Genomic DNA, 26244 nt, shown 5'->3' on the forward strand with positions numbered 1-26244 from the left:
GGGATTTTATCTATTGCCTCTGAACAGTTTCCCAATGTACACACTAGCTATAGGAGGGATCCAACATTTCACCAGACAGCTTCTTGCCAACAGGCTGTCCCTCAGTTTCTAGATGAAAACTTCAGTTTTAAGACTCCTTTTTTTAAATGGCTGCCCCTGCCCCTTTTTTAAACCCTCTCCTGGCATAGTCACTCATGGTTATTCAGAGTCGGGAAAATTCCCTTGAATTGATAGCAGAATGCCTCAGTATCTTTCCATTAACTTTAACGGTCCACAACTGTGTTTTCCTGGGTTGCAGAGTGGATTGTTACTTGAGTCTAGTTTTGTGTAAACACCTGGCTTGTGAAGCACCTCTCTTCCTTTCCCTGTCTCATTGCTTGCAGTCCTGCTGTGAGGTGAAACTGAAATTGCACAATTTTCCATATACACAAATACATAAATTCATAACCATAGTCTGTATATAACTCATAATAAGCATGAAGTTCTGAGCATTACAACCTTTCATAAAAGACCTTACTCGATATACTTCCATAGTACACTAATGATAATTTTTGGGCCTAAACCTTCTGGTGTCCTCTTAGGGTTTCTGGACCCTGATTGTCATACTAACATAAGTTTAAAGGAAAGGATTTAGCCTTATAAATGACAAGGAACACTAAAAGTACTGGGCTAAAGAGCTGATCCATTCTGCTTATTAAAAAAAATAATATTAAAACAAAGAGAAAGGCTTTAAAAAAAGTTCATCAAATCTGTTTCTATTTAATATTGTCTTTTCAAAATAAGTAGAAAACAAAAGGTGAGCTGTTTAGTATTTTGGCAGATGGATGATGAATCTGCCAGCTGCAGCAAGTACCTACCGCAAAACTCTCATATGACAAATATAGTATGTGCCAGATGTTTTTTTCTGTTGAATTATATACTATCATATGCATCAGTTACTCTTAATAATTATGCATTCTGTAGACTGCCAGTACCTGCAGCTGTCTCTCATCCTTAAAATAGGCAGCTATGGCTGCCAAACATTATAGTAGTATATCCAAGAATAATGTTTTAGAAATGGAGGAAACCTCCTTCGGCTAAAAATGCTGTGTAATTCAATTAATACATTGTATGGTACATCAGAGTACACGGTTCTGGTCAACACCTATATTTAGACATGAAAACTGGAGATTAGTTACATACAAGGACAAGTCTGAAGACTTCCGAGGAATTTACATGACTACATGTGTAATGACACGGGCACTATAACTATGACATGGTGAATGAGAAAACTGGAAGAAAGATACCAAAGGCAGCTGCAGTCAAGTGAAGATAGTGTTTAGAATAAAATTAAAAGCATCATAACGAATAGAATCCTTGCCATGCAGTTTGTGAATTTATGTAATCGATGATCACTGCTCATTGATGAAAGCTTAAAAAAATAAGTAACTCATCACCTTATTTGCTGAAACATAACAGATCTGTTCTCTCAGCCAGTTAGATTTCAATGCAAAAAGCTACATTAATGCAATGTTAAAGTTACAAATGTAATCGTATAACTAAATCTCACAGCAACTTGTCCCCATATTATATTTTTTCATACTGAGACTGCTAAATGCACGTGTCAATATGTACAGTATGTGTATCAGTAGAAACTTTTTTCATTGACTGAAAATTGTGAATTTTATAGTTTCATGCAATTTTTAAATACATTCTTTTTTATAAAGAAAAAGACAGCTTGTGCTTAATGATGCTAGCCTTAAATGGCTCTTGTTAGCTTTGTAGATAAAAATTTCATTCTAAACAAAAAAGCTTAGAGATAAATATTATTGCCCTTACTCAGGTTGAGTAGTTCCTTTACTCTGGAATCATCTATGGATTTCAGTGAGATTACTGGCAGACTAAGGTATGCTCAATGCTAAGGAGGCAAAATCTATCAGAATTTGCAGAAAGATCTTAAAATTGTGTGATCTACTTTTTTTTTTTTTTTTTTTTTTTTTTTTTAACATTTGTAGGTTTCATTTTCTCCTCTGTTGAAGGCCATTTTTAGTATCATTTTACTGTTTGTTTCAATGAGATATTTGCAATCTTCTTTGTGAATATTGTTTTAGCCACTGTCCCTACCAGAATCCTGTTAAGGAGAAATATGCTAATGTTACATGGCAAGGAGGATTTCCTTAGGATCTGCTAAAACGTTATGGTCACTAATTATCTGCTAAGTCATTTTTAAACTTACTTCCTCCCCTCATCCCTAAATTTAGGACATATCATGCCACTGAAGTCTAAATACCAAGATGAGTGAAATAGAGTGCCTGGCATTAAGTGAGTACATTGATACAATAGGCATCATGGAAACTTGGTGGAATGAGGATAATCAATGGAACAATGCAATACCAGGGTACAAAATATACAGGAATAACAGAGTAGTTTGCACTGGTGGGGGAATGGTACAACATGTTAAAAAAAAAAGTCAAATAAGGTGAAAATCTTAAATGAATCAAACTGTACCACAGAATCTCTATGGATAGAAATTCCATGCTTGAGTAATGAGTGTAGCAGTACAAATGTACTACTAATGGTGGTGACCAGGATGGTGACAGTGACTGTGAAATGCTCAGGAAGATTTAGAGAGGATTCAAAGGCAGAGAACACAACAATAATGGGTGATTTCAACTATTCTCATATTGACTGGGTAAAAATCACCTCAGACCATGATGCAGAGATAAAATTTCTAGACACCATAAATGACTGCTTCTTGGAGCAGCTAGTTCTGTAACTCACAAGGGGAGAGGCAATTCCTCATTTAGTCCTAAATAGAGCAGAGGATTTGGCTCATGAAATAACTATAGCCAAACCTCTCAGTAATAGTGACCATTACCGCTGGGTAGTTAAGTTTAGCATCCTTGTAGAAGAGAATATATCAAAAACCCCACCACAATAACATTTTACTTTAAAAAGAGGATTTACACATGAAGGACAACACTAGTTAGATGGAAATTAAAAATAGCAGTTACAAGGCTAAAATGTCTGCAAACAGCATGGAGATTGCTTAAAAACACCGCAGTAGAGACTCAGACTAAATGCATGCCCGCAGTGAAAAACAACAGGAGGAGGACCAAAAGAATTGCCATGGTTAAACAACAGAGGAATGGAGGCCGCTAGAGGCAAAAAGGCATCCCTTAAAATGTGGAAATCAAATCCTAATGAGGAAAATAGGAAGGAGCACAAACCTTGGAAAGTAAAATGTAAAAATATAACATGGGCCAAGAAAGAATTTGAGAAGCATCTTGCTAAAAATAAATAAAAATTACTGTTATTTTTTGCAAGTACATTAGAAGCAGGCAGCTTGCCAAACACACAGTGGAACCACAAGACAACAAAGGTTTTAAAGGAGCATCTGAGGAAAACAAGGCCATTGTAGAGGATGTGGGAGAGACACTCATATCAGATTTCAGAGTAGCAGCCATGTTAGTCTGTATTCACAAAAAGAAAAGGAGTACTTCTGGCACCTTAGAGACGAACACATTTATTTGAGCATAAGCTTTCGTGAGCTGCATCCGATGAACTGAGCTGTAGCTCACGAAAGCTTATGCTCAAATAAATGTGTTCGTCTCTAAGGTGCCACAAGTACTCCTTTTCTTTTTACTCATATCAGAGCTATTCTTTTGGGGCAACAAATCTGAAGTAATGGAACTGATGTCAGACTAACTGGCCTACTGTTGCCTGGGTCATTCCATTTACTCGTTTTGAGCAGGCATCGCTGAATTCAGTGGGGAGTGGATCTTAAAAATTGATGCATCATGTCCCTTTTAGCTATGAGACGTCTTCAGAGAGGAATAATTACAAGTCAAGTTTGGAGGATATTTGAGTTATGGGTGTTGAAAGAGATCAATAGTTTTGAAAAAAGTGTTATTTCCCTCCAACACACTCATAACTCAAAAATTGCTGAATAGATTTTAACAGGAACAATTTCAGCTCATCATTAAGTTTCACCTCAAAAGAATTTACAACAAATATAAACGTGAAAATAGATAACGGAAATCTGATCACAATTTTAAATAGGCTTTGCAACTGTAAAGATAATAATACGACAGGACTGACACCATAACTTGTCAGCAACAACAACCAGCAGACAAAAATATTACATCTACATTCCAATGACAATGTCTCCTACTTCTAAAATAAACATTTTGGGTATGTTACAGCAATTCTATACCAGCAGAAGACCATTATCCAATGAAATGGTTCTATTCTATTGACATCTCTTAATTACTACATACTCTTCTATAATAACAGGCAGAAAGTCTAGAAGCTATTAGCACTAGGATGCATGAAAATTTCTAATCCATTGAGTTGAACTCCTGACCCAATGATATTTAATATAGAGGGGGAAAAAGGCACAGCAGTAGCATGGAAGTCAAAAGGTTTATATGAAACTGACACAGGAACATACTCTGTCAGTTCTTCATTTGGCTCTGCATATTTCCCACCTATGAGTATTGTGCTACCTTGAGATGCCTTATGGTAGAACCGTCTTAGCAGTGTTGGAATGCTCTCATGTCCCCACCTCTCCTCTGAGCATCACCTACATTCCGAGGGCAAGGCTGTAGTGGGCAGAGCACCCTCACCACCTCAGTTCCTTCCAACCACATTCTTGGACGGATGTGAAACATTCTGATCTCTTTGGAGTCTGAGTCTCTCTTTTCTTTAGATAGTTAGTGTTAGTTTTTTAGTACAATTAGTTTCTTTCCCAGTTTCAGGTTATGGCAGAATCTAAGCAGCAGAACAAGCCGGGATTCATGAGGTTGTGCTGGTACTGGAAAGCAGGCATTGAGGGCCTCCTCCTAACAGAGAGAATCAACTCTAGAGAGCGGGCTGTCAATCTCGTGTCCTTTAGTTTTTCCAGAAGTTCATCTGTCTTTTCACTGAAAAGACCCTCCCCCTCGAAGTGGAGATCCTCCAGCATAATCTTAGTGTCTAGAGCTACAGAGAATGAACCAGCATCCTGATAGTCACAGTAAATGTTAGTGATCTGGCAACAGAGTCCAAGCATCAAGGGGCTCAGACAGTGTTTGGCTACATTTTGGCCCTCCATTAAAATGGCATTTGCTAAACCGTTATTTTGACTGGTAAGTCTCCTGTAAAAACAATGCTATCTTCTCCCATAAATGGAATTGGTAGCAGGCCATGACCACCTGATAAGTCACCACCCTAATACCAGTGGACAATGAAGACCATTCCCTAACCAATCAATTCTTCCCCCACTTGTTGCAGGGGTGAAGTGTAGTTGTCCAGATCTTGCCCCATTATTGGCAGCAGCCACCACCAGTAAATTAGGGATAGGATGTGTATGGAAGTAAGAAAGCCCCTCAGAGGGTATCTGATCCAACTTGTCATCTTTCTTAGAAATAGATTGACAAGAAGCAGGTGTGGTCCACACAGATTTAGTTGGCTATAGCAAATTATCCAAAATGGGTGTGGACATTCTGGTCCTCAAAGTAGCGGTAAAGATATCAAGTACCAGGTGAAAACTCTCTTCCACAGGCACTGCAGGAGGATTTAAAGGGGACATCATATGATCCACCAAACTGTGGAATGGTTTAGCATCCTGGGAAGGAAAAGAGCCTGATGCCACCCACATGTTCATCTAATGTGATGGCAGTAATGAAAGCTACTTAGATAGATAAATGATAGAACGCTCAGGGTACTGAGAGTAGTTCAGAGGGCTCAAAAGGACAGTTTCATTAGTATGGCCAACACCAAACTGAGATCCCAAGAAGGGACAGGCTCTCTAACAGAGGGATATACATTTGATAAACCTTTAGACCAGTGTTTCCCAAACTTGGGATGCCACCTTGTTCAGGGAAAGCCCCTGGCGGGACGGGATGGTTTGTTTACCTGCCACGTCCACAGGTTTGGCCGATTGCGGCTCCCATTGGCAGTGGTTTGCTGTACCCAGCCAATGGGGGCTGCGGGAAGTGGCGCGGGCCGAGGGACACGTTCTGTGTCATTTGCAGACTTACTAAACCCCTCCCCGCATTATACTAACTGCTCGTGTCAGTCGCTTATACTAACTTTCTAACATGAGCTGGAAATTGGTTGTATCATTTCTCTCCTACCTACAATTCTGTTTCTTTCCAGTATCTTCTAGCTGTCTAGGTAGAGCTTCAGCAGTTCCTGATACAGTATATGTGAAACCATCACTTTTGGTGCTGGAAAAGGCCTCAACATTGGCGACACAAGTGTTTTCTAAGTTTGTGTTAACAGTCTGCCTCATTTCCGAAACTTCCATACAGTCTTTCATTTGCAGATTTTTTTTAACCTATAAAAGCCATTTTTCTGATGGGCCTTGCCAGGTCTCAAGACTGACTGGACTGTTTGTGCTTCCTTTCTTTGTTGGGATAATGGAACCCTCTTTTTCTCATACACATTTCATCCATCTATTCCCCCCTCCCCATCTACAATTCTCACTTGCTATATACTCTCCTGAACTTTGTTGCTGATTTTGAAATATGTCTGTTTTCCATTGTAATTTGTGACTTTGCTTTCTGTCTCTGCTCTGTTATATGCCAACCTCATGTTAAACCCATAGAATTATGGCCAGTTTTGTACACACTCCCTCAAGGCAGGAAAAACACTTTTAGCCAGTCTTCTACCAGAAGGATGTATCTATGTGAAAATTATCTTCTATTCTACAGAGATTCTTACATCACCCATCATCATAGTATCTGAATGCCTTCTAGTAGGGCATTAAGTAATGCGACTAACACTGGTCATATGTTATTTGGGCCACCATCCTCTCTCCACAGGGAGAAGTATTTACAGTGGAAGGTCTTGTTTTGGTAGAAATTTTTTAAATATACATATTGCTATGTATTTCTGTTAGAGAAAACAAAGTAAAAAAATTCACCTTGCCCTTTGAGTGCAAGGTGGTGAGGTTTGTGATGGTCCTTAGTTTTTGGGTGAGTTTATTCCATAGTCTTGGATGAGACCCCGAAAAAATTCTGGCCCCCCCGCGACTAGCTTTGCTCTTATTGTAGAGTTCTATTGTGCCAGAGGAGTGAAGATGTCAATCATCGTCTTTATCCCAGAAGTTTAGACTCAGACTTTAAAGCCAGAATGGACCACTGTGATCATCTAATCGCTGCACAGAACGTCATCCACCCACTCCTATAATAGACCCATAACCTCAGGCCGTTACTGAAGTCCTCAAATAATTATTTAAAGACTTCAAGCTTGCAAAGCAAGGAGCAATTCCAGCAACTGTCATGGGCGGTAAGGAGGAACTGAGGGGCCGTGGAGTTGGTTGGGTGCTTTATACAAGCACTATAGTCGCGTGGCAGCAGAGGGTGCTCGAGCCGCCCCGGCGGGTACCACTGAGGGAAACATTTCTGGCAACTATTATTGGTGTGCACCCACACTTGGAGTGGAATGCACACATACAATCACTTGAAGAATCAAGAACAGCTGTACAGATTATTACAGGTCTGGAGGAACAAACAAAGAAAGACTTAAATATTTATAACCGATAAGAGAAGGACATAACATTAGTCAACAAATATCTGAAGGGTGCAAACAAGGAGGGACAAGGAATCACTCTGGATAGAAAAGGGCAAATTACTATGAGAAAATTAATGAAATTAAGACAAGAAAAATTTAGCCTGAATTTCAGAAAAAACTTCCTAAGAATCAATGATAATTAAACTGTGGAACTGTCCTCTCAGGTATAAGATAGAAACTCCATTACCTGGGGTATTTAAAATTAGACTGTACAGTTCAATAGTAAATGTACAGAAGATAACCATTCTGCATTGGAAATGGGGTGGATGAGGTAACCTAATAGCTCTTTTGTCTCTCTAAGTCCCCTGTTGCAAATACACACATAATTAACTTTACTGATGTGAGTAGTCCCATTGACTTCATAGGGCTAATCACAAGTAAAATTAAACATGCATGTGTTTGCAGTATCTGCCCCAAAGATCTATAATTCTCCAACTAGTTTTAATCACAAATTACAAAATGATTAGATTAAATTTAGTTCTACAAAAAAGATGTCAAGAATCCTACTGTGGGACTTGATTAAAAGCAATGTTTTCTCCAGTGTTGTGACATCACTGGCATTTTATTTTTGTAGCTATTTAAAAAAAACAACTTAGGTAATTTACCCTTCAGTAGAACCTGATGGATCATGGAAAACAAAAGATTACAGTTAGAAACAATTTTAAATCATTTTTCTGTTCTTTCCTGATTCTTTATTACTAGAGTAATTACGTGGAAACAGAATCTTTGTTTATGATGTTTTCTGGTTCTTCTGCTTATTCTTCACCTGAAGTCATGATTTTATCTTTTTGACATTATAATCATAACTGCAGAAATAATTGTGTGTCATGTCACAAATAGAGGATTGGGATCTAAAAGTGAGGCATGTGGAGTTCCTGTTTCATGCAAATGTCCTAAGCAATAAAACCAAAGGGAAAGGGAATTATTAGAAATAAGCAGAACTGTCTGTAAATGTTAACTTTTTCAGGAGATGAAACTGGGACTTTATCTTGAATAGTGAATCTAAGTCTATTTATATCATACTAAAAAAAGAAAAGGAGTACTTGTGCACCTTAGAGACTAACAAATTTACTTGAGCATAAGGTTTTGTGAGCTACAGCTCACTTCATCAGATGCATTCCTATATATCATACTGTTTATTATGCACAGATTAACTGTATACAAGTGCCAGACAGATTTCAAATAGTATATTTGTAAAAAGATAAAGGCAATTCAAGTCTTTGGTGTTGGGAGTCAAGGTTTTCTGATGCCACCTACAGACACCAAAATAAAGTAGCATTTACCACCAGCAGCCCTAAACAACTGGTGCTAAGTGGGAAAAAAGGAACACCCCAAACTGAAATCAATCAATAGAGGGCTACTGCTTTCAATTCCTTAGGAAACTGTCTGATTCCTTGCTTACTAGAAGGAATGATCAAAATGACTGCACCCTTTTCACACATGCAAGCTAGACTGAAATTCAGCTTTCGGGGACTGGAAGGGAAAAGTGACATAAGTGGTATAATCAGAGTAATGTAACCTCCTCTGCAGATAGATCTTGATTAGATTTGGCTTAAGCCATTCAGTCACAAGTAAACTGAACATTTTAGTTTGGTTCTAGTAATTTATTCATGTCATAAAACCACCTATCATTAAACAATATGCAGGGGGAAACTTGGACAAGATACAGAGCCCAGTCTCTTATTCCTGGCCCCAAACCTACCTCAATTCTTTATAAGTCCTAAAATATAGTACATTTATCTCCAAGTTAAAATTCATATCACCACCATTATTTCCAGCTAGAGTAACATATATTACATATATAGTGTCAAAAGTGTACTAGGGACTTTATAGACAATTTTCAGAGTGGCAGCCATGTTAGTCTGTATCAGCAAAAACAACAAGGAGTCCTTGTGACAACTCAGAGACTAACCAATTTATTTAGGAATAAGCTTTTGTGGGCTAGAACCCACTTCATCAGATGCATGGAGTGGAAAATACAGGAGCAGGTATAAATACATGAAAAGATGTGAGTTCCCTTACCAAGTGTGAGGTCAATCTAACGAGACAATTCAAATTAACAGCAGGATACCAAGGAAGGAAAAATAACTTTTGTAGTGGTAATGAGAGTGGCCCATTTCAAACTGTTGACAAGAAGGTGAGAGTAACAGTAGGGGGAAATCAGTATGGGGGAAATTAGGTTTAGGTTTTGTAATGACCCAACCACTCCCAGTCTTTATGCAGGCCTAATTTGACGGTGTCCAGTTTGCAAATTAATTCCAGTTCTGCAATTTCAAATTGGCCGGACTGGCTCTAGGCACGTGCTTGGGGTGGCACAACTCCAAGGGCGGCATTCTGGCCATCTTTTTTTTTTCTTTTCCCCCCCTTGGGCGGCATTCCAGCCACCCCCGCCCCCCTTTTTTTTTTTTGCTTGGGCAGTTGCACTCTCGGAGCTTGAGGCGGCAAATTTTTGCTTGGGGTGGCAAAAAACCTGCACGTTGGAGTCTGTTTTTGAAGTTTTTTTGTTGAAGAATTGCCACTTTTAGGTCTGTTATTGAGTGACCAGAGAGACTGAAGTGTTCTCCTACTGGTTTTTGAATGTTATAATTCCTGATGTCAGATTTATGACCATTTATTCTTTTGCATAGAGACTGTCCGGTTTGGCCAATGTACATGACAGAGGGGCACTTCTGGCACGTGATGGCATATATCACATGGGTAGACGGACAATGAAATTCCTTGCTCTGAAGAGCTTACAAATGTTTTAATAAATGTAAATATTGTATATTTTTTCACCTCATGACTGTTGAGGTGGAGAGCAATAGACCTCAAAATGTTATAGCTTTGAGAGTTCCCACTAACTGACACGGTGGAAGCATGTCTCCAGAGTGAGACTCAACTTGTATTACTTGAAAATGGTCATTCTATTTCTTTTCATGACTTAACTTTTTCCATTCTCTTTCATAATTAGTTTATAAATATTACAATATGTAATAAGCATTTGCTAATTCACTGCATTTTAATTTTGCTTTATTGTACCTTCAATTATAATTATCAAAATACATGTATAAACTGAAGCGCTCAAAAGTCAGAATTACACCACGGTGCATTTTGCAGAACTATTGTCTTTTTACAGTAGTAAAAAGACTAAAAATGGCCATAAGCTATTATACTGCCAAGCATAATGTTTTTGTTTGGAGGCATAACCTTTGTTGTAAGAAGCACTGACCTTCTTCGTTGCCTCCAAGACTGACATTAGTATATTGAAACAGTCCTAGCTCCTTGCTCTCATTCTGGGCCAAGGTGAAACCCAATATCAATAATCTTCTTTTAAGAAGTGTACAGTATCTTTAGATGATGTCTGCTTGCTAATTTACTTCATAACATAAATGAGACCATACTGTGTTCTTATGGAATACAGTCTACATATATTCACAATGCTATCCTCTAATTTATGAGTGCTTTGCCACAAACCTAAGTTGAGCTTTGAAAGACAGGGATGATCATGAGCTCAGATTGAACAGAGTCCTGAGTAACTGAAAAATCCTGGATCATTTTTTCATTGAGGTATAAAAATATACTTGCCAAATATCATCATGTATTTATATAATTTCCTTCACTGAAATAACCAACTTGAGAAGGTATCTAGTATTATTTTAAATAGTCTCACTTGGTTTTTCACTTTCAAATTCCAAAACCTATTTTTTGTCCATACAGCTTACTTTTTAAGTTAGGAAATGAAGTAGCCAGCAGTAATGCTAAAAGGTCTCATTTACTGTTTATTTTTAAAAAATTTTTGGATTTCCCTCTATATACTGAGAACACTGTGGACTGAAAAGAGGATAAACAAGTGACACTGAAGGAATGGAAAATTAAATAGCTGCTGCTGGGAAATAAGAGGAGAAGCTGAAATATTTCAAATACCTGGAAAGGAGAGACTGAAATCACACGGAGAAAATTCTGCAATGAACAGTGCCAGGATTCAAGGCAAAGGAATGGTATAAGAAACTCAACCATGAGCAAATGGGTCAGTGATTCAGTGAAGAAAAACACTGAGTAACAGTGAGCTCTGGTGAACTGGGGTACAGAAAGGCCATAGCACAGTATGTTTTTGTAAAGGAGGTTGCAAATTAATGAGAAACAAACTTACCTAACATTATATAGCAAGAAATCATTTAACTTTTTATAAGAAAATTCTATTCAATGCCGCCATTAACATGATCTTTTTATTCTCGTATATATAACTGAGCCTCAAATGTCAAACACTAATTTCTCAAAGTGCCAAGATATAGCTCAGACTATCCTCAAAACACAGTGAATATCTGCTAGGATATACTGCTAAATGTAGAGTTTTCTGTTCAGTTTACAAAAACCAAAATGGATCTGCAGCCATCTACATGGAGGATCACAATGCTGCTGATCTATCAGAAGCTGAGATTAAGTTGAAATATGTTTTAAAAGCTATTTAAAGAAGAATGTTAAAGTTTGTGTAACTTCAAGGAAAACCTAACTTTGTACCAGGTGGCATCTAGCCCTTAAAATATGTTGAGAGCTGAGTGCCGATCAACCAAACTTGGACCCCAATCCAAAGCTCCCTGAAGTCAGTCTTCCCATTAACTTCAGTGGCCTTTTGACTAGGCCCTGGGTTACTATGCTAAAGGTTAGCTAGAACGAGTTTCATCACAGAGGAGTTCTGCAATGTCGCTATACTTAAGGGTGTTGTTGATTTTCCATTATAAGCCTTCTTTTTGAGGCATTCACCACTACGTTATTTTACTTTTAGATGAATCAACAGTAATATTTCTTAATTCATGGCAAAGCAAGACATTTTGCCTCTATTTTTTAAATAAGTATTTGGAATCTGTTAGATTCTAATATGGATGAGGACCTTATTTTCAAGAATGACTACCGAATAAATAGGGGAATCTGAGTGGGAAGTTCTGCTGGAGAAGGGAGAAGGCAAGCTGCTGTTCCTTAGGGACAGTGAGTAAGTTTTTGTGTTTTTTTTTTTTGTTTTGTTTCAGTTTGCACAGGCTGGTAGGGGGGCAGTGTGTTGTGAGAGAAGCAGAGTCCTGATTAGGCGATGAGGTTTGCCTGATTTGGGGGCCTATAAAGACAGCCAAACAGCCAGCCAGCAGCACAAAAGCAGCAAACAGAGGAGTTTGAGTGGGAGTTTTAGGGAGGGATTCTGTGGTGTTCTGGTTTTGTTTTGGTGCTTGTTTGTGTTTTGTATTTTTCCTAGGACAGATACAGAGGCAGCACTGGTAATGACCCAAGGAATGGAAGAAACAATGAATATGACCACATGTGGAAGCTGTGGATTATCCTGGAGTGGGTATCTGAAAAGAGCTTTGTATGTATGAAGTGCCGTCAAATAGAGCTGATGGAAGAGAACATCTGAGGTGAGGAGATGCAGGTGAAAACTATGGTTGAGTTTCAAAGAGGATTCAAGCCGATGATAGAAGGAAGGTGAGAGGACGCTGAAAGGAAAAGTCAAGACTCTGCAGATGCAAGCTGGACTGAAGAACTCTGAGGGGAGGCTGCTGGGTGAGGAGAGTGGCCAGTGGAAGCATCTGACTATGAGAACCAAGCAGAGGAAAAAGACTGGGTAGTGAAAAAGTAGAGCTCAGGAATAGGTTTGCTGAGCTGGAAAATGAAGAAAGGGCACAGCAGGTAGTAACTGAAGTGGGGAGGGCTAGAAAGAAGGGAAGAGTGGCTACACCTATAAGAAGAGGGGAATAGTCAACGGAGATACCCAGAGTTTGGAACCCCATAAGGATACAGTATGACTTGCAGAAGATTGCAAGGGAGAACAAAAAACAAGAGGACTTGCAGTCAGAAAGAATAGGAGGTAGGCCAGAGAATCACACCAACACCAAGTCTATGTGACTGGTGACTCCCAGTTACGAAGAACAGACAAGTCCATCACCAGAGCTGATCTGTAGGACAAAAGGGTGTGCTGTCTGCCAGGACCTAAGATACAGGATCTGGACCTGAGGCTGAAGAGGATCCTAATGGGAGAAGAAAAGAATCCACTGATTGTCTTTCACGTGGGAACAAATGATACAGCTAGATTCTTGCTAGAATGCATCAAAGGAGACTATGCCAGGCTGGGGAAGATGCTTAAAGAAATGGAGGCTCAGGTAGAATCCCACTGAAGATCACTTGAGCCTCCATTTCTTTAAGTGTCTTCCCAGCCTGGCACAGAAACTAGAACTACTAGTGCAGGAAGTGAAACCAGATATTATAGAGTAACAGAAACATGGTGGAAAAATAGTCATGACTGTAGTACAGGTATACATGGGAATGTGCTGTTCAGCAAAGACAGAAATAAAGGTAAAGGTGGTGGAGTAGCATTGTTATGAATGATGAAGTAGACTGTAAAGAAATTAGAAGTGATGGAATGGATAAGACAGACTCTGTTTGGGTCAAATCACATTGGTGAAGAAAGCTACCAGAGCTTCCCCTGGGACAGTGCTTGTGTATACTACAGACCCCCCCAGAATCAAATTTGGATATGGAGAGAGAGAGAGCGCTCTTTAATTTTTTTAATGAAATAAATACTACTGGGAAATATGTGATTATGGGAGGCTTTAATTTCCCAGATACAGATTTGAGGACAAATGCTACTAATAATGATAGGGCCCAGATTTTCTGGATGAGATAGCTGATGGATTTTTTCACCAAATAGCTGCTGAACCAACAACAGATGATGCCATCTTAGATTTGCTTTTGGTGAGTTGCGAGGACCTCAAAGAATAACTTGTTGTAGAGGAAAACCTTGGTTCGAGTGATCATGAGCTAATTCAATTTAAACTAGGGCTGTCAAGCGATTAAAAAAAATCAATCATGATTAACTACACTGTTAAACGATAACAGAATATCATTTATTTGAATATTTTTTGGATGTTTTCTACATTTTCAAATATATTGATTTCAATTACAGCACAAAATACAAAGTGTACAGTGCTCACTTTATATTTATTTTTCATCACAAGTATTTGCAATGTAAAAAAACCCAAAAGAAATAGTATTTTTCAATTCACCTAATACAAGTACTATAGTGCAAATTTATCATGAAAGTAGAACTTACAAATGTAGAATTATGTAAAAAAAAAAAGAAACCTGCATTCAAAAAAAAAAAAACCCCAATGTAAAATTTTAGAGCCTGCAAGTCCACTCAGTCCTACTTTTTGTTCAGGCAATCGCTCAGACAAACAAGTTTGTTTACATTTGAAAGAGATAATGCTGCCTGCTTTTTGTTCACAATGTCACCTGAAAGTGAGAACAGGCATTCTCATGGCGTCACCAGATATTTACTTGCTAGATGTACTAAAGATTTATATGTCCTTTCATGCTTCAACCACCATTCCAGGGGACATGCATCCATGCTGATGACGGGTTCTGCTGGATAACAATCCAAAGCAGTACGGACCAACGCATGTTCATTTTCATTATCTGAGTCAGATGCCACCAGCAGGAGGTTGATTTTCTTTTTTGGTGGTTTGGGTTCCGTAGTTTCCGCATTGGAGTGTTGCTCTTTTAAGACGTCTGAAAGCATGCTCCACACCTTGTCCCTCTCAGATTTTGGAACACACTTCAGATTCTTAAACCTTGGGTTGAGTGCTGTAGCTATCCTTAGAAATCTCACATTGGTGCCTTCTTTGCATTTTGTGAAATCTGCAGTGAAAGTGTTCTTAAAATGAACTACATGTGCTGGGTCATCATGTAAGACTGCTAGAACATGAAATATATGGCAGAAGGCAGGTAAAACAGAGCAGGGGACATACAATTCTCCCCCAAGGAGTTCAGTCACAAATTTAATTAACACATTATTTTCTTAACGAGCGTCATCAGCATGGAAGCATGTCCTCTGGAACGGTGGCCGAAGCATGAAGGGGCATACGAATGTTTAGCATATCTGGCATGTAAATACCTTGCAATTCGGGCTACAAAAGTGCCATCAGATGCCTGTTCTCACTTTCTGGTGACATTGTAAATAAGAAGAGGGCAGCATTATCTCTTGCAAATGTAAACAAACTTGTTTGTCTTACTGATTGGCTGAACAAGAAGTAGGACTGAATGGACTTGTAGGCTCTGAAGTTTTACATTGTTTTGTTTTTGAGTGCAGCTATGTGACAAAGAGATTGCACGACAGTACTTGTATGAGGTGAACTGAAAAATACTATTTTTTTTTATCAATTTTACAGTGCAAATATTTGTCTCAAAAAATACACACTTTGATTTTAATTACAACACAGAATACAATATATATGAAAATGTAGAAATACATCCAAAATATTTAATAAATTTCAATCGGTATGCTATTGTTTAACAGTGCGATTAAAAACTGCGATTAATCACGATTAATTTTTTTAATCGCAATTAATTTTTTCAAGTTAATCACGCGAGTTAACTGCGATTAAATCGACAGCCCTAGTTTAAACTAAACAGAAGGATAAACAAAAATATATCTGCAACTAGATCCCTGATTTAAAAAGGGAAAACTTAAAAAAATAAGGGAATTAGTTTGGGAAGTGGACTGGACTGAAGAACTCACGGATCTGAACGTGGGGGAGGTCTGGAGCTACTTTAAGTCAAAGTTTCTGAAGCCTGCATCCCAAGCAAGGGGGAAAAAATGTAGGGAAGTGTAACAGATCAAGCTGGTTGAGCAAGCATTTCAAATAGGTGATTAAGAGAAATCCTACAAGGAATGGAAGATGGGAAGGATCAGTGAGGAAAGCTGTATCTTAGAGGTCAGAAAGTGTAGGGATAAAGTGAGAACTGCCAAAAGCCAAGCAAGCATGGGACCTTGCAAAGGAAATTAAAATCAATAATAAAAGGTTTCGTAGCTATATAAATAAAAAGAAAACAAAGAAAGGAGAAGTGGGACAGCTAAACATGAGGATAGCAAACTAGGCATAGCCCAACACCCAAAATACTGTGTCTCAGTTTTTAATAAGGGTAATGAAAATCTTAGGGGTAGTGGCAGGGTGGCTAACTGGAACAAGGATATGGAAGTGGAAGTTGCCAAATCTAAGGTAGAAGTCAAACTCAAACAGCTTAATAGGACTAAAATCGGGGGGCCCGAATAATCTCTATCCAAGAATATTAAAGCAACTGACACATGAAATTGCAACCCCAATAGCAAGGATTTTTAATGAATCTGTAACCTTGGGGGTTGTATCCCATGACTGGAGAACTGCTAATGTAGCGCCTATTTTTAAGAAAGGGAAAAAAGTGATCCAGGAAACTACAGGCCTGTTAGTATGACCACAATTCTATTCAAGGTCTTGGAACAAATTCTGAAAGAGAAAATAGTTAAGGACATGGAGGCAAACGGTAACTGGGATAAAATACAACATGGTTTTACAAAACCATACAACATGGTAGATTGTGCCAGTCCATCCTGATCTCCTCCTTTGAGGAGATAAACTGACTTTTTATACAAAGGAAATCCAGTAGATCTAATCTACCTGGATTTCAGTAAAATATTTGATACAGTTCCACATGGGAAATTAGTTAAATTGGAAAACATGGGGATTAATATGAAAACTGAAAGGTGGATAAGGAATTGGTTAGAGGGGAGACTAAAATGGGTCATACTGAAAGGTGAACTGTCGGGCTAGCAGTGGAATCCCTCAGGGATCAGTCTTGGGGCCAATCTTCTTTAACATTTTTATTAGCGAGCTTGGCACAAAAAGTGAGTGTGTGCTAATAAAATTTGCGGATGACACAAAGTTGGGAGATATTGCCAGTATGTAAATTTTCATAATAGTAGCTGTGTTAGTCTGTATCCGCAAAAAGAAAAAGGAGTACTTGTGGCACCTTAGAAACTAACAAATTGATTTGAGCATAAGCTTTTGTGAGCTACAGCTCACTTCATCGGACGCATGCAGTGGAAAATACAGTGGGGAGATTTATATACACAGAGAACATGAAACAACGTATTACCATACACACTGTAACCAGAGTGATCAGGTACGGTGAGCTATTACCAGCAGGAAAGCCGGGGGCGGGGGGAGAAAACCTTTTGTAGTGATGATCAAGGTGGGCCATTTACAGCAGTTGACAAGAACGTGTGAGGAACAGTGGGGGGGGGGGGGAAGGGGGATAAACATCCCTCCCCCCCCCCACTGTTCCTCACACGTTCTTGTCAACTGCTGTAAATGGCCCACCTTGATCATCACTACAAAAGGTTTTCTCCCCCCGCCCCCCGCTTTCCTGCTGGTAATAGCTCACCTTACCTGATCACTCTGGTTACAGTGTGTATGGTAACTTCAAACTGGAATAGGTGCAGAGAAGGGCTACTAGGATGATCAGAGGAACAGAAAACCTACCTTATGAGAGAAGACTCAAAAAACTTGGCTTGTTTAGCCTAACCAAAAGAAGGCTCGGGGAGATATGATTGCGCTCTATAAATACATCAGAGGGATAAATACCAGGGAGGGAGAGGAGTTATTTAAGCTAAGCACCTATGTCAACACAAGAACAGATGTATATAAACTGGCCATCAACAAGTTTAGGCTTGAAATTAGATGAAGGTTTCTAATCATCAGAGAAGTGAAGTTCTGGAACAGCCTTCCGAGGGGAGAAGTGGGGGGCAAAAATCCTAACTGGCTTCAAGACTGAACTTGATAAGTTTATGGAGGGGATGGTATGATGAGACTGCCTACAAACAGCATGTAGCCCAGGGGTTGGCGACCTTTGGCATGCAGCCCATCAGGGTAATCCACTGGCAGACTGCAAGACATTTTGTTTATGTTGATCGTCTGCAGACATGGCCCCCCACAGCTCCCAGTGGCAATGATTTGCTGTTCCCAGCCAATGGGAGCTGCAGGAAATGGCAGCCAGCACCCCCCTGCAGCCTGTGGCTTCCCGCAGATCCCATTGGCCGGGAATGGCAAACTGTGGTCACTGGGAGCTGCAGGGGCCATGCTTGCGGACGGTCAACATAAACAAAAGGTCTCGCGACCTGCCAGCAGTCTACCTTGATGGGCCACATGCCGAAGGTTGCCAACCCCTGATGTAGCCAATCTGTGACTGCTAGCAGCAAATATCTCCAATAGCCCGTTACGGGACACTAGATGGGTTGGGCTCGGAGTTACTACAGAGAATTCTTTCCCAGGTGTCTGTTTAGTGGGTCTTTGCCACATGCACAGGGTCTAACTGATCACCATATTTAGGGATGGGAAGGAATTTCCCCCATGACAGACTGGCAGAGATCCTGGGGGTTTTTTTTGCCTTCCTTTGCAGTGTGGGGCACAGATCACTTCCAGGTTTAAACTAGTGTAAATGGCAAATTCTCTGCAACTTGAAGTCTTTAAATCATGATTTGAGGACTTCAGAAACTCAGCCAGTGGTTCTGGGTGTATCACAGGACAGGGTGGCCTGCCATGTGCAGGAGGTCAGACTAGACGATCATGATGGTCCCTTCAGATCTTAAAGTCTATGGGTCTATGAGTCTATAAATAGTATAATTAATTTTCATATCAATTGCATTCCACACTACATGCCTTGGTATGGGGGCACACAGAGTGTCTAAAATATTTAAAATAGCACATACAAAAATAGGTACAATTTATTTTATTTATGGGTATTTTTAAGGCTCTTGTCAATTAGTATCAGAGCATCAATCACAGAACATTGATTTAATGAAGAATTACACTATACCAAAGTCAAACATTTTTTGGGCAGGGGAGGGAGGCAAAGAATTGGTTTCCATTTTTACCGTATCTACATCATGGTGGACAAACTGATTCTTTTAGCTTCATTTTCTGAGGAGGGCTAAAATTATAGATATTTATAAGCACTAACTATGATGTCACCTCCAAATGTGACACCACTTGCTGCCAGACTTAGTGCAGAATATCTGCTACAGCGACTGAGGTACTCCACATGGCTTGCGTATAGATTTTAATATGGAAAGAATTGAGGTTTTTTTTCTTTTCTGCTCATTAAGGCAGTACTGTCTGATGAAATAGCTATTACACTAGTAAATAAGACATTAACTCTTTGCAGGACATCAGCAGATGACACCATGAGGACAATTTCTCACATATAAACAGGAACATTTCATGAAAAATATGAGTCACATTTTGAAGGTTCAAAGACCACAACAGACATGACAAACAGGTTGTTATATCCCATGTCAGCAGTTTGATGAAGCTAAATCAACAACTGAAGGTTCTGACCCATTACAGCAATGTTTTAGCATTTTTGTCCTACACATAACTTTGAAAGGGAAAGTGGCTATTTCCACAGATGATTTCACTCTTCCTAGAATGCTTTATTTAATTTATTTATTTTTAACGGAAAGGTGTGTTTAATAAAGTCCAACATCAGCCAGGATGACCCAGGATGCTGGATGGAGAAGAACAGTTTGAGTAGTTTCTTTGCTCTTGGATGTTTTTTTTCCTGTCTCTTTCAGCTCACATGTTGCTTTAGCTGACTGAATGGCTAATCCTCAGACGATACAATGTGCATTTACAGAGAGCAAACGCCAGATTACATTTGTTTACTCGCACAAATGCAATTGTTTAAAATTATCTTTCTGTAAAACACTATGAAAAAAGTTTTCTCCACTACTCAAATATTTAGAATAGATTATAGAAAGTATCAGCAAGAGTTAACTAATTACACACAGTCAGCTGTTCAAATAAGTTAATGCATACAAACTTGGAAGATGAGATGTATTGTTCATTACACCTCACATAAGAGCTCTGGGTTTTGATGGCTTCTTTCTGAAGAAGTGAAACAAGATTTTCTTCCTCTAAGAAAAAAATTGAAATCTTTGCTAAATAGCGTATATGGTGGGTTTAAAAAAAGAGTTCATAAAGCTCTCCCCCGGATAGCTATTCTAAAAATCAAACTATTTGGATCAGCATTCAGCCTGCCATCTCTAGGGCTGAATCTATATGAAAAGTTTTTGGCAACACTAAATCTTGTAGTTGTGTAGCATTAGCAACAATTTTAATCTCTCAGGAATCACTGCAAGTCTTCTAAACAGACTGTGGAAGTTGCTTCATTTCCTAAACTTTAGCAGCTCTCTAAAAGTATCTGTTCACAGTAACTGGTCATCTAAAGTGAAATTTAAAATTCAGTGTTGTAAATCTGGCTATGCGGAGATGTTTCATACCATGAATATGTATTAAATAAGGGGCACAATCTTGCTTCAATTCAAGTCAACAGGAGTTTCAACAGTGGTTTAAATAGTAGAAGACCCAAGATGATCAGCCACACTCAGGGAAGATAATGATTAACGTTAGGTGGTGAACATGTTCTATTAAAACTTTGCCCACCATTTAAGCAGGATGCTTTTGAAAAATTCAAATTTCACTAAAGTTTAAAGTCACAGTAAGCTATTTTCAAAACACACATTCTAGATGTTTAAAGAGACAATGTCATCTAAGAGGAAAAAAAGAATCGCATTGCTATTTAAAATATTTTACCCACTAAGATTATTATAATAAAGATAAGGGAGAAAAATCTAACCCATTCTGTAGGGTGTAAATAACTACTCAGGTGCAGGACAGTGGAGAATCAGGGCTAAAATATTGTTAAATATCTTTTCAGTTTCTATTGTCTATGATACTATTGGTCGTTCACTACATCGCTAAAACCCTGAAACACAATCAATACTAATAATTAAGTACATTTTTAGTGTGTCTTGTTCCATCCTCTCATTAGCCTATTTATATCTCTTCTCTTCTTGTCAAAACCAGGCACAAATCTTTTTCTATCCATCATCCTCTCCCTCCTGCTTATCAACAATTCTCTTCCCACAGATACATTGCTTTTCCTCCTTAAATGTACAATATTTGGTCATTTAACCCTTCCCCTTCTGCTGTCTTCCTTCCTCATCCATGACATACTCTGATCCTCACTCGCCCTTCGACTGCTTATTGGCCAGTCTCCAAAGCCTTCTCTATTCCCCGCTGCTATCTCAGATACAATTCCTGCTAAGTACAGCAAGAAAAAGTTAAGTTAACTTAGCTCCTGTTAAACAGAAATAGCTTTGGAACAGAGTTATGCTGCCAAACATTGTCAGTGTTAATGTGGGTCAGAGATGGCTTTCCTGTACTTTATACAAACTAATGGCATTTACAAGACGACAAGTTTGCTTTCTTCTCTAGAAAGAGAAACAAACAGTACGTGTGTTAGCAGCAATGTACAGTTATTGTAGGACACAAACTTCAGAGGTTATTTTCCCTGTTCCAGTTGGAGACCTGGGCTCAGCTCCAACTCAGACTAAGAGCATTCTGTTTCTGACAGCTGAAAAGGTTGAATGAGATTTACAAATAAAAGTTATGCTTCAAAAAATTCACCAGTTATCTACTACAAAGAGAACATCAGGAGCATTATGGTTCATTTTAGGACATGTAATCTGTTAAAAATAATTATATGTGACAAGTCTATCGGTTAATCTGAGGTTTAAAAAACCAAGCTTGTGAACTTTTAATATTTCCTTTTTAACAACCTCTTAAATGAAAATGTTTTACATTTCACAATACCTGTAAGAGCAAAAGTCTTTCCTTTTTTTAAACTTACATTTGACATTTATCATCTTCCTGATAAGGAATCTCATTAGCATGTGTGTATACTTGAGTACATCTTGCATTTCAGAAAATGAATATAGCTATAAAAATGACATTTTAACTTTCTCACATTAGTGTACATGCATACAAACTAATTCTTTTTGTGATGTGAAAAATGAATGCACTTTATCCACATTGAAAACACTGCCTAGTATATTTTGTTTTATGTCTGTGTTATTAGGATTGACTGCATGCACTAATACACAACAACTAAAGAGCACTATTCAAACAGTCTCTACTTGTCTACCTACAGTCTCTACTTGTCTATGGACTTTAAATCTAAAAAAACATGCCACGTGTCCCTGGGGATGAAAACACCACAAGCTGAAGAATCAGAGCAGGATAAATGGAGACAGTCTGATATGTTTGTTTGCTGAACTGATCAATTCACTTGTCATTTTTATTTAAATTAACATACGTAGGTACTCGAGTGTGAGGTGAAGATCTTAGGAGTTCAAGCTGTATCTGAAACTCAAATACAATCCTTTGTAGGTACCCTGATGTTGCCTGTAGCCATCAGGCTGCGCTGGTCAAGATGGGGAAACAGCCTCATTTGGGAAAGAGGATGAAATCACTCCCAGAACCACTGGATCTGGTTTAGCTTCATCTTCCATATACTCCAAAGGGGCTGGCTGATCTTGGCAAGGACATGGTAAGTAAGGTTCATGGTCTGATTCTGGGTGCGTAGCATAAGGATCCTAAGGGATCCAATACTGCCTATATGAGGAGGACCTCTTGAGAGGGTATCACCAGTCTCTTGGAAAGTTATATCTGGTCAGAGAATGGAACTCTGATCTCTTAGGGCTTCTGTTTGGGCCTCTTTCTCTATGAGAGGGTAGAAGCTCTTTTGGAGAGACTGACTCACTGGATGAAAAAACTGGAACCCGAACTACTGGCGAACCGGTAGGGTACTGAGGCTTGTAGGTGGGAGACGAGAGCAGCTCCATGTCCTCCAGAGTAACTATGTCTTTGAATAAAGACAGACGAGAGGAAGGGGAAGGAGGATAGGGAAGAGTAAAAATGTCATCTGGGGAGATGTAGTTCTCAGACTGCCCCAGGGTATGGGGTAGGTCAATTGGTAGAGCTGTTGGATCTGGTGCTTCCCTAGCCACAGTGGAAGCCTGATCTGTCTGGGGCCATGACGATATTAGCCCAAAGTGTAATCTCTACATCAAAGGGAGTGGCAGTGGATGTGTCTTTCAGTTTGCATATCAGAACCGGTACCAGAGTTGACAGATCCATGCTCCTTTGTACCACTTTTTCCTGTTGAGGTGGTTTACTTGGGCTTAAATCTTTAGGATCCATGCACAAGGATTCTTCTGACTTTGAAGAAGTCAGGGAGAATCTCTTTTCTTTGGGGCAGCTTTGGAAAAAAAAAGAGGGTTTGTCTCTATGTTTGTAAGAGTGCCCTTTACTCTCATGAGAAATCATCTTCTTAGGTTTGGAAGTCTTAGTCTTGACTCCTGAGCTCATACTTGGAGAGGCACTCCCTGGCCCAGGTCTGATTGGGGTCTTATGGCCTCCTCCTCCAGATATTTTATGTCTTAGCTCTCAACCCTCAAGTTCTTGGAGGGAAGGGGTGGCAAATACTACACTTAGCCGAGATGTGAGCCTGGGGTAGACAATAAAGGCAGCACTGGTGTTTCTCATTCACTGAAAAGGAGAGGGGGCAGGAAATGCAATGCTTGTATCCCAGGACTCTAGGCATAAGCCTATCCTCCCAGGGAAAATAACGAACTATGCCAGGACTTAAGACTAAAAGAGTAAAAATATAAAATAAACTATTTACAATATATTTACAGACTAAAACAGTCGAAGGAAGAAGCTGTGGACACAGAATATTCTGACTCCAGCCATGAAGCAGTAGAAGGAACTGGAAAAGTGCCAGTGTGCACTTTCCATCATACTCTCAGTTCAGAGCACAAGAAGAACAACTACGTATGTGCAGACCAATGGATACTGCTTGCTAAATATCTCTGAACTCAGGAGCATGGTACGCACACATGCTCACATTTGGAATACACATAGGGACCATCACTCAAAGAACTATTTAATATATATACCGATGAGAAGAAATACAACAGCAGAGCTGCTATTTGCACAACTTCAGAAACCACTATATACAGGAGATATGTCGTTTTCTTCTCATGCTACATTTAGTTGCTAGGTTTAGGAGAATCCTGCCAATAAGGAGAAGCAGTCTGTGGACTAAAGGGAGGCCAAGGAAAGGGGGCCTGGAAGAGAATGAGTGCCCTGGGACATTAACACACTCTTGCTTTGAGGTGTGCGCCAATGAGCCTTTCAGCCCAACTCACGTGGCGCTGAGGCAAAGAAGAACATCTGGAGGAAATGAAGCCTAAATGAAGACTCATCCCTAACACCCAGTTCCAAGAGCACTGGACTAAGAGAGCTTTCCCCAGAAGAGTGTGTACACAGCATATGTCTACATTGCAATTAAATACCTGTGGCTGACCCAGGCTTTTGGGGCTCAGGCTAAGAGGCCCTTTAATTAGGCAAGCCCACATGCCTACCCCACAATTAAGCAGCCCTTTAGCTTGAGCCTTGTGAGCTCAAGCCAGCTTACATTGGCCAGCTGCAGGTGTTTAATTGCAGTGTAGACAGACATACCCTCAGAGGTATGATCATACACTCCAGTGATAGTATTGAAGATCCTACATAAGCCAAAGATGGTGGAGAAGGACCCAGAGACTGGCTATGGCCAAAGAGACTCCAGGACCCTGGTCCAGCCAAAAACAAAGAGTGTAATAATGAAAACTAGGCAACACCAACTGGGATACTGTTTAACATAAAAGATGCTCTTAATATGGAGAAAGGTCCCTAATAACAAAATCTAGCCAAGAAAGAAAGGAACTGAGATGACAAAGGTCATATGGCTCTTTTATAACCCCATCTCAGAGCATCTGGTGTCATAAGAGAGACTCATGCAGCTCCAACAGGCCATGTTTTCAGAATGTTCCTGAAATTCCATGATTCATCCCACAACTGTAAACATACAGATGGTACCTTGAAGAACTGTAAATATAGGTGTTTTCATAAGCCAAAGTTAAGTTTTCTAAAATGAGTAAAGTTTACTTAAAAAACAGTATTAAAATAAAGTGACATATTGGAACTACTTTTTTTGCCATTACAAAATGTCAAAAACACACACAGTATTGTCTGTTTGGCAAGGTACAAAGATTGATTGCACTTACTTCAGATTATTGATCCTGGTTTCTGTAGTTTCTGTAAGCTTCTTTGTTTCTTCCCTCCACCGGTTCGTTGCTTTTTGCTGAGCCACCAACAAACGTCTCAGTTCAACAGTGGAATTTCGATTAGTGACTTCCATCTCTTTCAGTCGAACCTCAAACCCATGCTCCTTCACCGAATGCTCATGTTCCATTGTGCTTATCTACAGTAAAAACAAAAACAAAAAACCAACACCACAATAGGCCACAATCAGACAATAGAAGTTTGCAACTTTAGTCCAAGAATAAACCCCCCCAAAACATTCACTTTAAATGTGCATATAGAAATATGCTCATAAAATCCATTTAAAATCTAGGACAAATGTCAATAAACGGTAGTGAAGATTCTGATGAGTATTGTTTTTATAAATTGAATATATGCTTTATCCTTCTCCCCTGAATTCTGTAAACTACTTGTATTCTAAGAAGTTGAGCTCTCTGGGGAAGGGCTTACATCTTGTATGTTTGGAAAGCACCTATCACATTGTGAGAACTTCTAAAATTCAAGAACTACTAAAATTCAAATATTAAGTAACTGTGCAGGCTCAGTTGTGTGCTTAACTGAGACCTTGTTTAGGTGTACAATTGTACACACAGAGTACCAGGTCCTTACACAAGCAAATACAGCAACAAAGGTTAGATAACCAATTATGTTGAATATACATTTAGCCTATGGATACATCGGATTTCAGATGAACAAGAAAGCCATCTTGCTAGCTTTGAGGAGTCCATAGTCTGAATGTACAACCTGGAGTATAGTGAAAATCCTGTAAACTGACTTTGAAAAGCCTAGTGGACATAAGTATTGGTTAACTCAAAGTTTTAATTTGACGGGTTAGTGTGTAAACAATCACTCTCTCCACACATCCTTCCCCAACTCATGT

At 39.2% G+C, this 26244-nt stretch overlaps 1 protein-coding gene across 2 annotated transcripts in view; it reads right to left on the bottom strand.

Moving 5' to 3' along the window:
• The window catches only part of SCLT1 (sodium channel and clathrin linker 1), a 125535-nt gene that overhangs the window by 22215 nt on the left and 77076 nt on the right, over positions 1–26244 (bottom strand). For both annotated transcript variants that reach the window (XM_074950852.1, XM_074950853.1), the window contains exon 19: positions 25328–25524. In XM_074950852.1, coding sequence (XP_074806953.1) covers positions 25328–25524 — 197 coding nt within the window. The remainder of the gene's footprint in view (positions 1–25327; positions 25525–26244) is intronic.

The sequence above is a fragment of the Natator depressus genome, chromosome 4 (genome assembly GCF_965152275.1).
Source record: "Natator depressus isolate rNatDep1 chromosome 4, rNatDep2.hap1, whole genome shotgun sequence".
Lineage (NCBI taxonomy): Eukaryota > Metazoa > Chordata > Testudines > Cheloniidae > Natator > Natator depressus.